Source organism: Penicillium brevicompactum (assembly GCF_028827555.1).
Source record: "Penicillium brevicompactum strain IBT 35665 chromosome Unknown utg000003l_segment0_segment0, whole genome shotgun sequence".
Taxonomy (NCBI): Eukaryota; Fungi; Ascomycota; class Eurotiomycetes; order Eurotiales; family Aspergillaceae; genus Penicillium; species Penicillium brevicompactum.
The window spans coordinates 2,098,110-2,110,708 of record NW_026623206.1 but is presented as its reverse complement, the minus strand read 5'-3'; the positions used below and the strand labels follow the sequence as shown (position 1 = coordinate 2,110,708).

General features: G+C 48.3%; 4 protein-coding genes across 4 annotated transcripts; 1 reads left to right on the top strand and 3 right to left on the bottom strand.

Annotated features, from left to right (window-relative positions):
- Positions 1 to 64: 64 nt before the first annotated feature.
- Positions 65 to 2,974, top strand: N7506_004686 (uncharacterized protein; the record flags this gene model as incomplete). Its single annotated transcript, XM_056953980.1, has 7 exons — positions 65 to 352; positions 426 to 794; positions 853 to 1,067; positions 1,131 to 1,581; positions 1,636 to 1,725; positions 1,777 to 1,967; positions 2,017 to 2,974. The coding sequence occupies 7 exons, from the start codon at positions 65 to 67 to the stop codon at positions 2,972 to 2,974; spliced, it is 2,562 nt and encodes an 853-aa protein (XP_056812869.1).
- A 439-nt stretch (positions 2,975 to 3,413) lies between these two features.
- On the bottom strand, positions 3,414 to 5,113 carry N7506_004685 (IMP dehydrogenase/GMP reductase; the record flags this gene model as incomplete). Its single annotated transcript, XM_056953979.1, has 3 exons — positions 3,414 to 4,540; positions 4,604 to 4,912; positions 4,966 to 5,113. The coding sequence occupies 3 exons, from the start codon at positions 5,111 to 5,113 to the stop codon at positions 3,414 to 3,416; spliced, it is 1,584 nt and encodes a 527-aa protein (XP_056812868.1).
- A 618-nt stretch (positions 5,114 to 5,731) lies between these two features.
- On the bottom strand, positions 5,732 to 6,980 carry N7506_004684 (uncharacterized protein; the record flags this gene model as incomplete). The annotated part of the gene is made up of 2 exons (XM_056953978.1): positions 5,732 to 6,760; positions 6,813 to 6,980. The coding sequence occupies 2 exons, from the start codon at positions 6,978 to 6,980 to the stop codon at positions 5,732 to 5,734; spliced, it is 1,197 nt and encodes a 398-aa protein (XP_056812867.1).
- Positions 6,981 to 8,472: 1,492 nt separating this feature from the next.
- Positions 8,473 to 9,953, bottom strand: N7506_004683 (uncharacterized protein; the record flags this gene model as incomplete). The annotated part of the gene is made up of 4 exons (XM_056953977.1): positions 8,473 to 9,340; positions 9,412 to 9,520; positions 9,574 to 9,706; positions 9,762 to 9,953. 4 exons carry the CDS (start codon positions 9,951 to 9,953, stop codon positions 8,473 to 8,475), a joined length of 1,302 nt encoding a protein of 433 aa, XP_056812866.1.
- Between the last annotated feature and the right edge of the window lie 2,646 nt (positions 9,954 to 12,599).

Below are 12,599 nucleotides of genomic sequence, written 5' to 3'. Positions count from 1 at the left end.
AAATCTAAGAGCCGCCGTGAAACCTCCAACATCCAACTGTGTACAGCTCCCAGGACTATCTGCAATGGAGTCTTTGTCGCTAACATGGATCACGGCTATTGCCGTGGTACTATATCTCGTCCAACGCTATGTCAGGTCATATTGGCGGCTCAAGGATATACCAGGTCCGGTGTTGGCAAAACTCACGGATCTCCAACGTGTGTGGTGGGTGAAGACTGGCCGAGCACATGAGTTTCATCGTGACATGCATGCCATGTATGGCCCTATCGTTCGATTTGGACCAAACATGGTTTCAGTCTCTGATCCTCGTGTTATACCAACCATCTACCCGAGTAGACCTGGATTCCCGAAGGTCTGTTATTGCGATTCATTGCTCCCCAAATCTCCATACGACCGGATCCCATTTGCTAACTCTCAGGTTCCAGGGTGACTTTTATCGCACGCAAAAACCATATACCCGGAATAAGGGCGCAATGCCCGCGGTCTTTAACACTCAAGACGAGGATCTGCACAAGCAACTTCGAAGCCCGATCGCCTCGTTGTATTCCATGACAAATGTGGTGAGACTCGAGCCACTGGTCGATGAAACTCTTACAGTACTATCGAAACAACTCGATGAGCGCTTCGTGGGTACGAATGATAAGCCGTTCGATCTCGGGGATTGGTTGCAATATTTCGCCTTCGACTCCATGGGCACATTGACCTTCTCCCGAAGATACGGCTTTTTGGAGCAAGGTCGTGATATGCATGGAATCTTGCAGGAGATTTGGAATTTCATGACCCGAGTCGCTGTGGTGAGTACATGCTCTATAATCAATATGACATTCAAATACTAATACAAATTCGACGCAGATGGGACAAATTCCGTGGTTTGATGAGATCTGGAACAAGAATTCATTCATTACTTTATTCAAGCGACCTACCGGGTTTGGTGTGTTGAAGGTTGTCGATAACTTTATATCTCAACGAGTGTCCAGTCGTGAGAATGACGAGAAAGCAGACGAAAAGGACATGCTTTCTCAATTCTTGAATATCCAAGCATCAAATCCTCATTCTATCATGCCTTGGTAATCCACCTTTTGATCGATTGATCACTTTTCTCGGACCTAATTCGGCTGACGCATTTCCAGGGCACCAAGGGCGTGGACCTTCTCTAACGTCATGGCTGGCTCAGACTCTACTGCGAATGTCATGCGTACCATGATGTATAACCTTCTCGTTGACCGAGATACGTTGAAAAGTCTGCGAGCCGAGCTTTTGGAAGCGGAGAGCTCAAATGGCCTGTCTCGATCCTTGCCTTCTTGGGATGGAGTGAGAAGCCTGCCTTATCTTGATGCATGCGTTCTTGAAGCTTTGCGTCTGCATCCCCCATTCTGTCTGCCCTTTGAACGAGTCGTCCCTGAAGGCGGTATCACAGTCTGTGAGACATATCTTCCAGCGGGAACAGTTGTTGGAATTAGTCCCTACTTGGCCAACCGCGATAAACAAACATTTGGTGACGATGCAGATAAATGGCGACCTAGCAGATGGTTAGATTTGAGCCGCGAAGATCGGGTCAAGCTTGAGAACAGTATTCTCACAGTGAGTCGAAGTTTCGATTTTGTCAAAGATGCCCTTGCTGACGTGTAAACCCAGTTTGGCGCGGGACGTCGGACTTGTTTAGGAAAGAACATCGCCATTCTTGAGATCAAGAAGCTCTTTCCGATGTTGCTTTTGAATTATGAAGTAAGTTATCCCCCCCGTTTAGATAAAATCTCTTGTGCTAATACCACCCAGATCGAAATTGTGAACCCTGAAAATTACCAGACCACAAATGCCTGGTTTTTCAGACAGTGGGGCTTGCACGCAGTGATTCGCAAACTGCCAGCACCAGAACGAGATGATACCATTGAGCAGAAAGCTTCCATCCCGCCTGCTTTGAATATTCCTCCTTCATCTTCGACAGTCGATGTGCGAATTATTGACTCGTAAGATTCCTTGATTGCTGGGTTCTACATTATTCTGATTTGGACACAGGGGAACACTACTTGATCTGAGACCTGATTTATTCTGGACACCTGATCTCCCAGGGCTTCTGAAGGTCACAGCTCCAACTTACTGCTTTTTGATCTCAAATGGCAGTCGGCATGTTTTGTTTGACCTAGCCGTTCGACAAGACTGGGAAAACCTCCCACCATCCATCGTGGCCATGATCAAATCGCAAACGGTCATCCAAGAGCCACGCAACATCTCAGATGTTCTTGACTCAGACGAATCCTCCCTGGGGATCCGAAGCAAAGATATTGAAGCGATCATCTGGTCGCATGCCCATTTTGACCACATTGGTGACCCATCAACTTTTCCCCCATCTACCGAGCTAGTCGTCGGACCTGGCATCCGAGACACCCACTGGCCCGGGTTCCCAACCAACCCAGACGCAATAAACCTCAACACCGACATCCAAGGTCGCAATGTGCGTGAGATCTCCTTTGAAAAGACACAGAAGGGAGCCACCAAGATCGGTTCCTTTGACGCCATGGACTATTTTGGCGATGGGTCCTTTTATCTTCTAGATGCTGCGGGTCATTCCGTGGGCCATATCGGTGCTCTTGCTCGCGTGACTACCTCTCCAGACTCGTTTGTCTTCATGGGTGGTGACTCATGTCACCATGCCGGAGTGCTTCGACCCACAAAATATCTTCCTTGTCCACTCGACTCTGGTGACACTTCACTTCCATGCAAATCCGACTCTGTTTTCACGTTATCGCCTGCACTGCCAACTGATTACACTGCTGCTTTGAGGACAGTCGAGAATATTAAGGAGCTCGATGCCTGTGAGGATGTATTCGTCGTCCTTGCTCATGATGCTACCTTGAAAGGGAAAGTCGACTTTTACCCTTCGAAAATCAATGATTGGAAGGCGAAAGAGTACGGCAAGAAGACAAAATGGCTTTTTTACAAGGACATTGAGAATGCCATAGAAGGACAGAAGTAAATAGTGCATGTTTAAAAGTCAATCTTCACCAATCAAGCCTTGAGATATTTGGAATTGTTCAAATAAACCATAGGCTTTCAAAAAAGATGAGGATGTTGAAAAGTAACCAATTGCAAATTTTGGTTAGCGTACCCAATGTACTAGTTTGAAAGTTTTGCGGTACGTTCATCTCGTAAAATGAACTTTTCTTCCGACTGATACGATTGGTGTGGCCATGGCTCGATCGAATTCCCATCTACATCTATGGACATGATTCTAAGATTTTTCCTAAGACATACATCACTAGGAGGATAATTATCGAAACGATATGGGCTCTACTGGCTTTTTGAAAGGGGCTTCAAAATGTGTATCTTTTAGTTTAAACTAACTTTTAGTTTGCCCAAATAACTGGGATAAACATAATTTTTCACAATGTGCGACACGCACAGAGGCTTTCTTTTTAAGAAGAGTACAATTTCTTCTCGTGGCTGTGAAGACCGTGAACATTACCCTCGGTCTGCGCGCTGGCGCTTCTCATCTCAAAGCGAACCTGTCCGTTGTTCACACCGTTGTGCAGGGCCTCAAGATCCTGAACACCGATATCTTGGAGAGAGTGCTGAATACCAGCAACAAGGTAAGGCACGTATTGAGTGATGGAACCGCGGTCGACAACAGATCCCGCAACACCCTGCGCGACCTTGACCTTGTCGTTCTCAGAGAAGTAGCGGGAAGCGCCAGCGTTCTTACCGCCACCACTCTTGCCCTTGTCCTCCATAACAGCGATACTACCCATACCGCGGAAGGCCTTGACCAGCTGACCTTCATTGCTAACGTAGTATTCGCCAGGAGACTCGGTAGTACCGGCAAGCAAGCTTCCCATCATAACTGCGGAGGCACCAAGTGCAAGGCCCTTAACGATGTGTCCCAGGTTCTGGACACCGCCGTCGGCGATAGTGGGAACGCCGAAACGGGCGGCGAATGCAGAAACACTGCGGACGGAAGCAGCCTGGGGGCGACCGACGGCCATGACTTCTTGGGTAATGCATGCGGAGCCACTTCCCATACCGATACGCAGACCGTCGGCACCAGCGGCAATGAGTGCGGCGGCTTGCTCACGGGTAACGATGTTACCGGCAATGATATCGATGTCTGGGAAGGTAGACTTGATCCACTTAATCATAGCAATCTGGTACATGCTGTTTCCCTGACTGCTGTCGACAACGACAATGTCGAGACCAGCGTCGACGAGCTTCTGAAGGCGGACCTTGTCAGCGTCGTGGGTGCTGATAGCCGCAGCGCAGAGCAGCTGCTTGGATGGAAGCTTGGATGCGAGGGGGTAGTGGATGTTCTTCATCAAATCACTGCGAGAGAGGAGGGAGACCAATAATCCGTCCTTGTCCACAATGGGAAGCTTGCCCTTCTTGGAGCTGCGGAGGACTTCATTGGCTTCAGCCAGGGTGGTTCCCGCGGGTGCGGTGACAAGTTCAGTCGACATAACGGCTGTGACTGGATCCTCTGGAGTCTTGTGGAACTGGATATCTCTGCTAGTGACGATGCCGAGAAGCTTGGAGTGGAGAGTGCCCTTCTCTAGAAGCGAAAACGAGTCAGAACTTGCCAACTTCCCGAAGGAGGATAAGTAATGTGTCTTACCGGTCACTGGGAATCCGCCGAAGTTCCATTTGGTCTTCAATTCCTTTGCCTCTGCGACGGTTGTGCTGGGGGACAGAACAACGGGGTCGAGGATGAAGCCGTTCTCATAGCGCTTCACCTTCCTGACCATCTCAGCTTGGTCATCGGGTGGGCAGTTGTTATGAATAACTCCCAGACCGCCCAGAAGAGCCATGTGAATAGCCATGTTATGTTCGGTCACCGTGTCCATGGGGGACGAGAGGAGTGGAGCCTTGATGGTGAACCGCCGGGTCACCTTGGTATCCAAGGAAACGTCCGCTGCTGAGAAAGCTTTGGACGAGATTAGAATACATGGCGGGCACGAATGAGGATCAGTATCTTACTGATAGAGCCGGGCAGGATGAGGAAGTCATTGTAGGTCAAGGCTCCGTGGTTGTCGGAGTCGAGAAGGGTATCGACATGGAGACCATCTCCGGAAGGATACTCCTTCAGGACCTCCAAGGCCTTGGTGTAGTCCAGAATTTCGACCATTATTTATGTGGAGAGATAAGATTGGAGAGAAACAGTATGAAATTTTTGAGGGGGAATAGTTCCCAAAGAAATTCAGAGGGGCAGGGGGGAGGGGTGCCTATTTAACAGGGGGCCCAAAAGTGGCATGCTTAGCGAAACGCCTCTCATGTACGATCTTTGCTCGAAGGCCGTTTGAACCCGTGGGTTTAATTGACTAATGAGCTTGTTATACGCTTGTAATAAAACGCTAGCAGGGGTGGTAAGGAGAAGCGACCAATCAATGCGAAACTAGTCATATTTATAGATCGTCGGTGTGGAACGAAGGATGACGCTTGATCTGCCTGAGCCATACCTAAACGGGGAAGAACACAGGGATCATGACCCCACTGCCCCACACTGCCCCAGTCCCTAGAAAGGGCATTGGTTGAAATTTTGGAAATGTAACTGACTCAATACGCCCGGGGTGTCTCCGAGGCCCTGACACCAGCCTTCGGCCCCGCTTTACCGAAGTTTGAGCGCCGCTAAGAACCTTGGATGATCGCAGCCTAGACTTTCTCAGGTTGGGGGCTAAATCTGGCTTTGTTTGACTCTGACGGGAACAAATTTCTAATTCTTCTTTTCACGTTTAGAACCCGACGATCAGGCGAGTTCCGCTTCAATCAAACTCTCTGCCACGCCGGGATACGAGTATATGTTGACTACCTTCAACCCGGCCCGGGTCAGAATGGATCTCCAATCGGCCTCTGTTCTCTCCTTGGCTCCCATGTGGGCCAGCATGATCAAGTCCATGTTGGTCGCTGACATCACTGGGCGCTCCTCGTCAACAACAATCTCATTGAGGAGCACACGGGAGTAACCCTTCGCCAAAGCAGGAACAAGGTTGGCCATGATCTTAACTGCATCCTCGTCTCCGAAGCCATGAGGAACGGAGTGCATGTAGTAAGCCCGAGCATGCTTCACGGGCTGCGTTGTGAAGATGTCATGGGTCGTCGCTTCAAATTGACGGGATTCATCTGCGGGAATGCTGTTGATGACTTGCTCTCGATCTTGAAGAACAAGTCTTCCTGGGAGCGGACTGAATTGAGAGCCGAAGGTGGCGATGTCATGTCCACGACCACCGCCGACGTCGACCAGCAGAACATCGCTCACAGAGGCGTCAAACCCATTCAGAAGACGGTCTGCGACAGGGTAAAAGCCGTTGTCACACCAGTTCGGCTTTCCAGCGCGATAGGCACTCATGTAAGAGTTAAAGTATTGCAGGTAAGGGGGATTTCCGACAAGCCATTGTGGGAATGAGATGTCAACCTTGTGTGCAGATTGGAATGGGCCATCAGTGGTGCCCAGGGCGGGGGTCTTGTACCCATTGCCTTTAAAAAAGCTCGGGAAAGCACCGAACGAGGGCCTGGACACGTCATGACAGAAACGGATTGATTGTTGGTAGTTTTCAGCGGCAAGGCCGTTGCTCAAGGCAGTGCCATAGAACACTCCGTTGCGGGAAGTGATCACGTTCATGGCCACAAGATGTCTGGCCAAGCGTGCGAAAAGGCTCACATCCATGCCAGTCTTTGAGGCCAGAGCTTCGGCGTTCAAACCCTCTTCTTGGGCATCTTTCAGGTATTGGAAAAGGTTTACATCGGTAGCAAGTCTGACGATAGCAGAAAGGGCGGGCTATTGACTCATTAGCTATGCTTCCAAGGTTCCAATGACCAGCCAAGCTCACCTGAGACCAGAAAGTGTGTTGAATGAATTCGCTTGGAACTTCAAGCGAGGCGATCAAAGCTCTACTCTGAGCAATGAGAGCTTCCCTTGCACCAGATTCATTGTTCTCATATTGTTTGGCTGCCGATGCAAGCTCCTGGATAATGGAGGCTGGGGATGCGGCACTCATGATGTTTCTCGTGGAAGGCTGCGGAAAAGGGTATCACCGGAGAAAGCTAGGCACGATATCATGGCTAGTCTCGCTGACAGGCTATTGTATTTGTAGCCATTTTCGGAGGGGAATCAAGATCTCTGTCTTTCAAGGTTTCGCCATTCCTACACGGCAATTTGGCCCCTCGACCTACAGTGACCCAACAAGTTGATGATTTGGGGGCTATTCATGCATGTCTCCAGTTTCGTAAGATTTAATTGGCATTTACAAGTACAGTGTGCTCCAGGCCTACAATTTCTGGAATGGACAGACGAAGCGGGGTCGAAGTTGTTCGCAATTTCGCGATATCATATCTTTGCTCTAGGGCTTATGTGTATGGAGCTTATATTTTCGCGCTGTGGGCCATCTACAGCATGTATACGTACTCTGTATTGTAGGCTGTCACGATCCACTTCTGCATCTGGCCCTCGGATAAATTACATTGTAAGAAGTACGGAGTATGGAGTGGTATCTGACGATTTGGGGTCTCGCCACCCGATTCAGCATCATATCCAGAGCCCACCGGCCTACAGGTTGAAGGATGCTACTCTGCATAGTACGTAGATGGAGTGTTGCAGCCTAATGCAAGGTTTTCCTCACTCCACTTTGGGGGCGAGAATGATCGGGGTACGGTATGGTATATGCGCCGACATCTTGAAAGTCGGTTTTAATCTCATATTACGTCCTGTTATGACTCGTTTCGCATGTTTCGCAAAAATACGCAACGAAAAAGGAGCAAGACCCGAGCAATGTTTCGGGAAAGTGGATCCTCTGAAAATACGCGCACGCCCTTGTATTCGTATTTTGAGCTAGCGGGAGGATACATGGAAGGCGGGTCTTCCCGCTTACTGTAGATCCGCTAGTAACAATACCAGCATTGGAACATCAACAGCCTTGAAATCTCATCTCGTAAGAATTATCAATGGCAACTACCAACTTCAATGTAAGACCTCGTGTCATCGTGGGCCTGGTTACATTGGCTTCGCCACTTCGAAATTGAAGTTGAACTATACTCCAATGCGTGACCGGCCACATCAGTCAAGGGGGCGGGGTTCAGTCCCACCACTCCGCCTGCATGGCTGGAGTGACACTGGGAGAGAATTTTCTTTGCAGTCCTGTATAAGTTTACGTGGCTAGATTTCTGGCCCCAATTTCCAAGAGTAGAAACCCGGTCACCATGATGAGATTTCTTTTTTCGGGTTGCCTTGTAGCGCAAACGAAGGAAATTGCACTGCCCTCGAACGTCATCTTTCTTTGCATATTCTACAATTACAGAGTCTACGTGAGCCTGACCTGAAAATCATAAGGTACTCCCGAGGTCAACCTTGGAATGTGCCTTATACTTAACTCGAAGAGATAAGGATGATATGTACAAGAAATCGAGACATATTGGAGAATATACATAGTTTTACATTTGAGAACCCGCGACAAATAACTCCTTTCAGCTTGTAACGTGCAATCTAGCAGCTATCTAAAGTTTTCCCTTATCATTCCTCTTCTTGCGTCCACTAGGAATTGGCTTCAAAACCTTATACCAATTTTCTTCAACCGCAAGATGACTTTTCCCATCCCTGTCTTCTTTCCACTGTCTTTCAGTCTGACGGAATCGATCCATCTCCTGCTGAAGCCAGACTATACATGTTTCTGCAACGGTCTTCACTTCTTGGAATGGCATCAAGTGCCCAAACCCTGGAAGAACAACCTCGCGAACCCTCCCATCCGGCACACCTCCGCTCCCACCAATACCCGACCCGCATATCTTGACACCTTCGCGTATCTCATCGATGTTCAAAAACGTAGCGCCGGCTATGACCCATAAGCATGAAGGTCGAAGCGTCTCCAGACGACGGAAGGTGCTTCGGGGTTCCGGGCGGTACAATGGAATATAAGCAACCAGTGGATCCATGTCGGCATGAGTGTCGCGCGGAACTTCAATGCGACCTGTCTTCGGGTCACGGGCATTGAAGTTCTGTCGAATTTGAGCTACGAGCTCATGATATTTTGGTGTCGTCAAAGTGACTGGAGTGGTAGTAGAGTCCGCAGTGGTTCCAAATAGAGCCTTTATGGCCTCAACATCTGGGTAGAGTGGGGTTGGTAGATCGCGAAAGAAGTGTTTCGTCATGCGATCCAAGCATCGGGGATCCATGCCTTGCATGATAGCGCGGTTGGCGCGTATTGCTACTTCCCTGCTTGGCCATACATCATCTCGCCAGAGAGTGTAGTTGATCGCACTCGGAGCGTCAGTTCCAAAGCCCAAAGAGGGTGGACTTAGCTGAATAAGAGGATCGAGCAGTAAGAGAGTAGTAAAAAGACGGGGATGCAAGTAGGCAAGGTTGGTACTAAAAGAAAAAGCCAGTCAGTGCCTTATCATCTCATTGTTTGAGATGGGGAGATGAGATTCATCACAAACATAATATTGCCACCAAAGCTGTGGCCGATTCCAACTAGAGGACGTGGCATCTGGTCCCGGAAATGGTTGATCATCAACAAAAGGTCTCGGGCATGATCCATCCAGGAGCCTAGGATTGATTCTTTAGTCCAGTGAGAAGTATTAGCAGCCAGATGCACATACAATCCATGCTGAGCTTGTCTTCATTGTGAATGCCACTCTGATTCATGCTGGCGACATCGGCCATCCATATGGCACGGATATGAAACCCAGAAGCTTGGTCTAGGAGCTCATCCCATAGTGGCTCATACAGCTCCTGTATTTAATAGATGAGTATACGAGGAACAACACAAGGTCACAAGAGCACTCACCTTTGGCAGACCGACTCCGTGAGTGGCAATGAAAGTGATTGCATCGTCTGGAACCGGACCCTCTCGTTTAGGAGTATATTGTTTGACATGAATCTTCAAAACATCCTCCTGGTTAACCGTACTTCCGGGATATTCCCTAATATGGCTGCCTGGGACCAGGTGCTCAGTGATGGTAAATTTCTCAGTTGACATAATGAAGTGTGTCTTTGGTGAAAATAAGAAGTGACCACAACATCAACAGTGGAAAGAGGGGGATGTATGGAAAATAAATAAAGTACAAGGTTTCAAAGTTCCGTTACAGGATTGGTGAGCGATCTTCTCTTTTTCAAGTTTTGGCCCCATGCAGGCAGCGCACGGAATACTCCGTGGCTGCACTTTAAGTTACATTCTTCCTCCCTAGCTCTGATTTTGAAAGGCACTCTCATCTCCAGAACCTATCGAAGAAGCAAGAATGGATAGCTTTGTAATTTATTATTAGAAAGGAGGAGCAGTGGAAAGAGAGAGGGGTCACTCGAGATCTATCAAACTACGTGTTTTGTAGCCTGACAAATCAGGCACCAAGGCTCCGACACAAGCTTTCGCCTAAGTCTGGGTATAGATCAGATCATGCATCGAGCTGGTGTTAAACTCTGTCAGCATGAAAAATTCGATGACATTTTTCAAAGGTGCAAATAATAACAAAGGACAGCGGAGAATCGAAGACAAAAATATTACCCGGTGGGAGGTGACTGGGGACATGGCTAGCATATATGTTGACGTCCAAACGTGCTGAAAGGCGAGAGCAACGATGGGCAAGTTTGCCTTGAAGTAACCCACCTCGACATGTCTGCCTACTCTCAACTTCGTCTCAGTTTTCACCTTGCTCGATTGCCCGATTGGGATTGGGAGGGCATGAAGGCAACCTAGAGACTAGCTCTATACGTGATATCAGATTTCACGAGCTAAAACTACCTCTTTACTTCCTCGCACTAGCTTCCCACGCGGCCCCAATACCCATTTTTAAGGTTCCATTACAGAGTTCTCTCTCAATCAAAATTTCGCCATGGCTTCCAAGGTTCAGTCACACAATTTTTGCCATTTATACCGATCCCGACTCGATAAGTAAAACCATTTCTACGTTATAGGGTATAGTGTACGAGCAAACTCCAGTTTGTGCTGGCTTTTATTCGTCGGTTGACCGGAAAAGGGATGGAGACGAGAGGATTTCACTTCGAGATCGTGTAACCCATTATCGTTGACACTTCCTCCTGGCCAACTGTCATTCTGGCATGTCGGTCGGTGTTGCTGGTTGATTCATCGCTCGGGGGGCTTTGAAAGGTCAGAGCTCTGGGGTCCATCGGCCAAAATTTTATCATACTTGACAATGGCCCCCTGCTTTAGATGCTCTTTTTGACTCCAGAGTGATGTATCCGTATCAACGAATTCAAGACTCTCTGTGTTGGAGAGGTCCGCAGGTGGGGGGTTGCATGCTTCTGGTAACAGGTTGATCTACGGAGGAGAAGCACAAATCGCCCCGAAACATTAGACTCTGGCCGTTGAAGAAAAAAGACCGACCGGGGAAAAAAAGAAAGAGAGAGAAAGAGATATCGAGACAGGGGGTTATCTGATCTCCCAACAGCTTCCTTCCTCCATGGATTCGCCTCGTCTCTTCGGTCCGTAGCTCTTTAGCTCTCTCCCTCTTCTTTTCTTGTTCTCTCTCCACGCAAATCCGTATTTATCAAATCATCCATATTCATAATCCCTTCTCTGCCATCTAACCACTTGAAGGAAATCTTAGCCCCCTGCTCCAGTGGGCAGCAGCAGACTCTTGAATTGTTGAAAGAATGCATGGTCATTATAGATGTTGTATTCAAAACAAATAGGAAAGATAGAGGAGTATCCCCCATAAGCTCCGAGGAGGTAAGGACAAGACTGGTTATCAAATAGCCATGTGATCGAAGTCTGAGTGTCCCCAGGTATCTGTTTTCTAAAAACGTCGGTGATATTACCTGAGGCCGATTTTAAGAAGAATTTTGGAGCCCTGACTGGCTGGGCTGCTGAGCTCCACTGAGTGTGATTTGATAGAGCCCGAGAGTTTTCTTCTCTCTTCCCCCTTCACCCTTCAATCTGATAATACACTATTGCTTCTCGGGTGCAATTCAACATGAGCACTATTTACCCGTATTTTCTCACAAATTATACACACGAGTTATCCGGACAGTAACAGCGTAGTGCAAACCACACTCTATAAGAGCTTCCTCAATTCTTGACCGCAACACCAGAAGTCTATTCCTCAGCGCACCCGACTGGAATTGTGGTCCATGAGAAGCATCAATCCACCTTAAGCCTTAGCGTGAAAACAACCAAAGCCACATGAACAGACAGAAGCAAGCAAGGTGATGTTGTCCTTGTATAGGTGCAGCTGTATTGAGATTCGGGTTGTATCGGGGCAGATTGCAATAGTTTGCCCCAACAACGCTTCCCTGGTCTTTCTGGCAAAGAGTGAAATTACCCTGCAGCCACCGACCTGCCTCGTTATCATCGACACCGGGCTCAGGCAGACCTTTGAAGAATCGATCGGGTATTTCACACCACTGCGCATTCTGGGACTCGGAGTGAATTGAATTGGGTGAACAGCATGATTTCAGGGCTGCGCTTGCGTTCCGACCAACCTCCCCATCTTCAATATAGTACATACAATAGTTCGTTGAACTTTGAGTTGCGCTTGAGAGTGTTGGGAGGCTCTGTCTCTCTTTCATTTTGGTCTGAAGGGGCTAGATCAGCTTCTGTGGTAGTATCTTGCTGGATATGTATTGCGATAGAGAAAGACGAGTTCGGTGCAAAGCAGACTTACGTCGG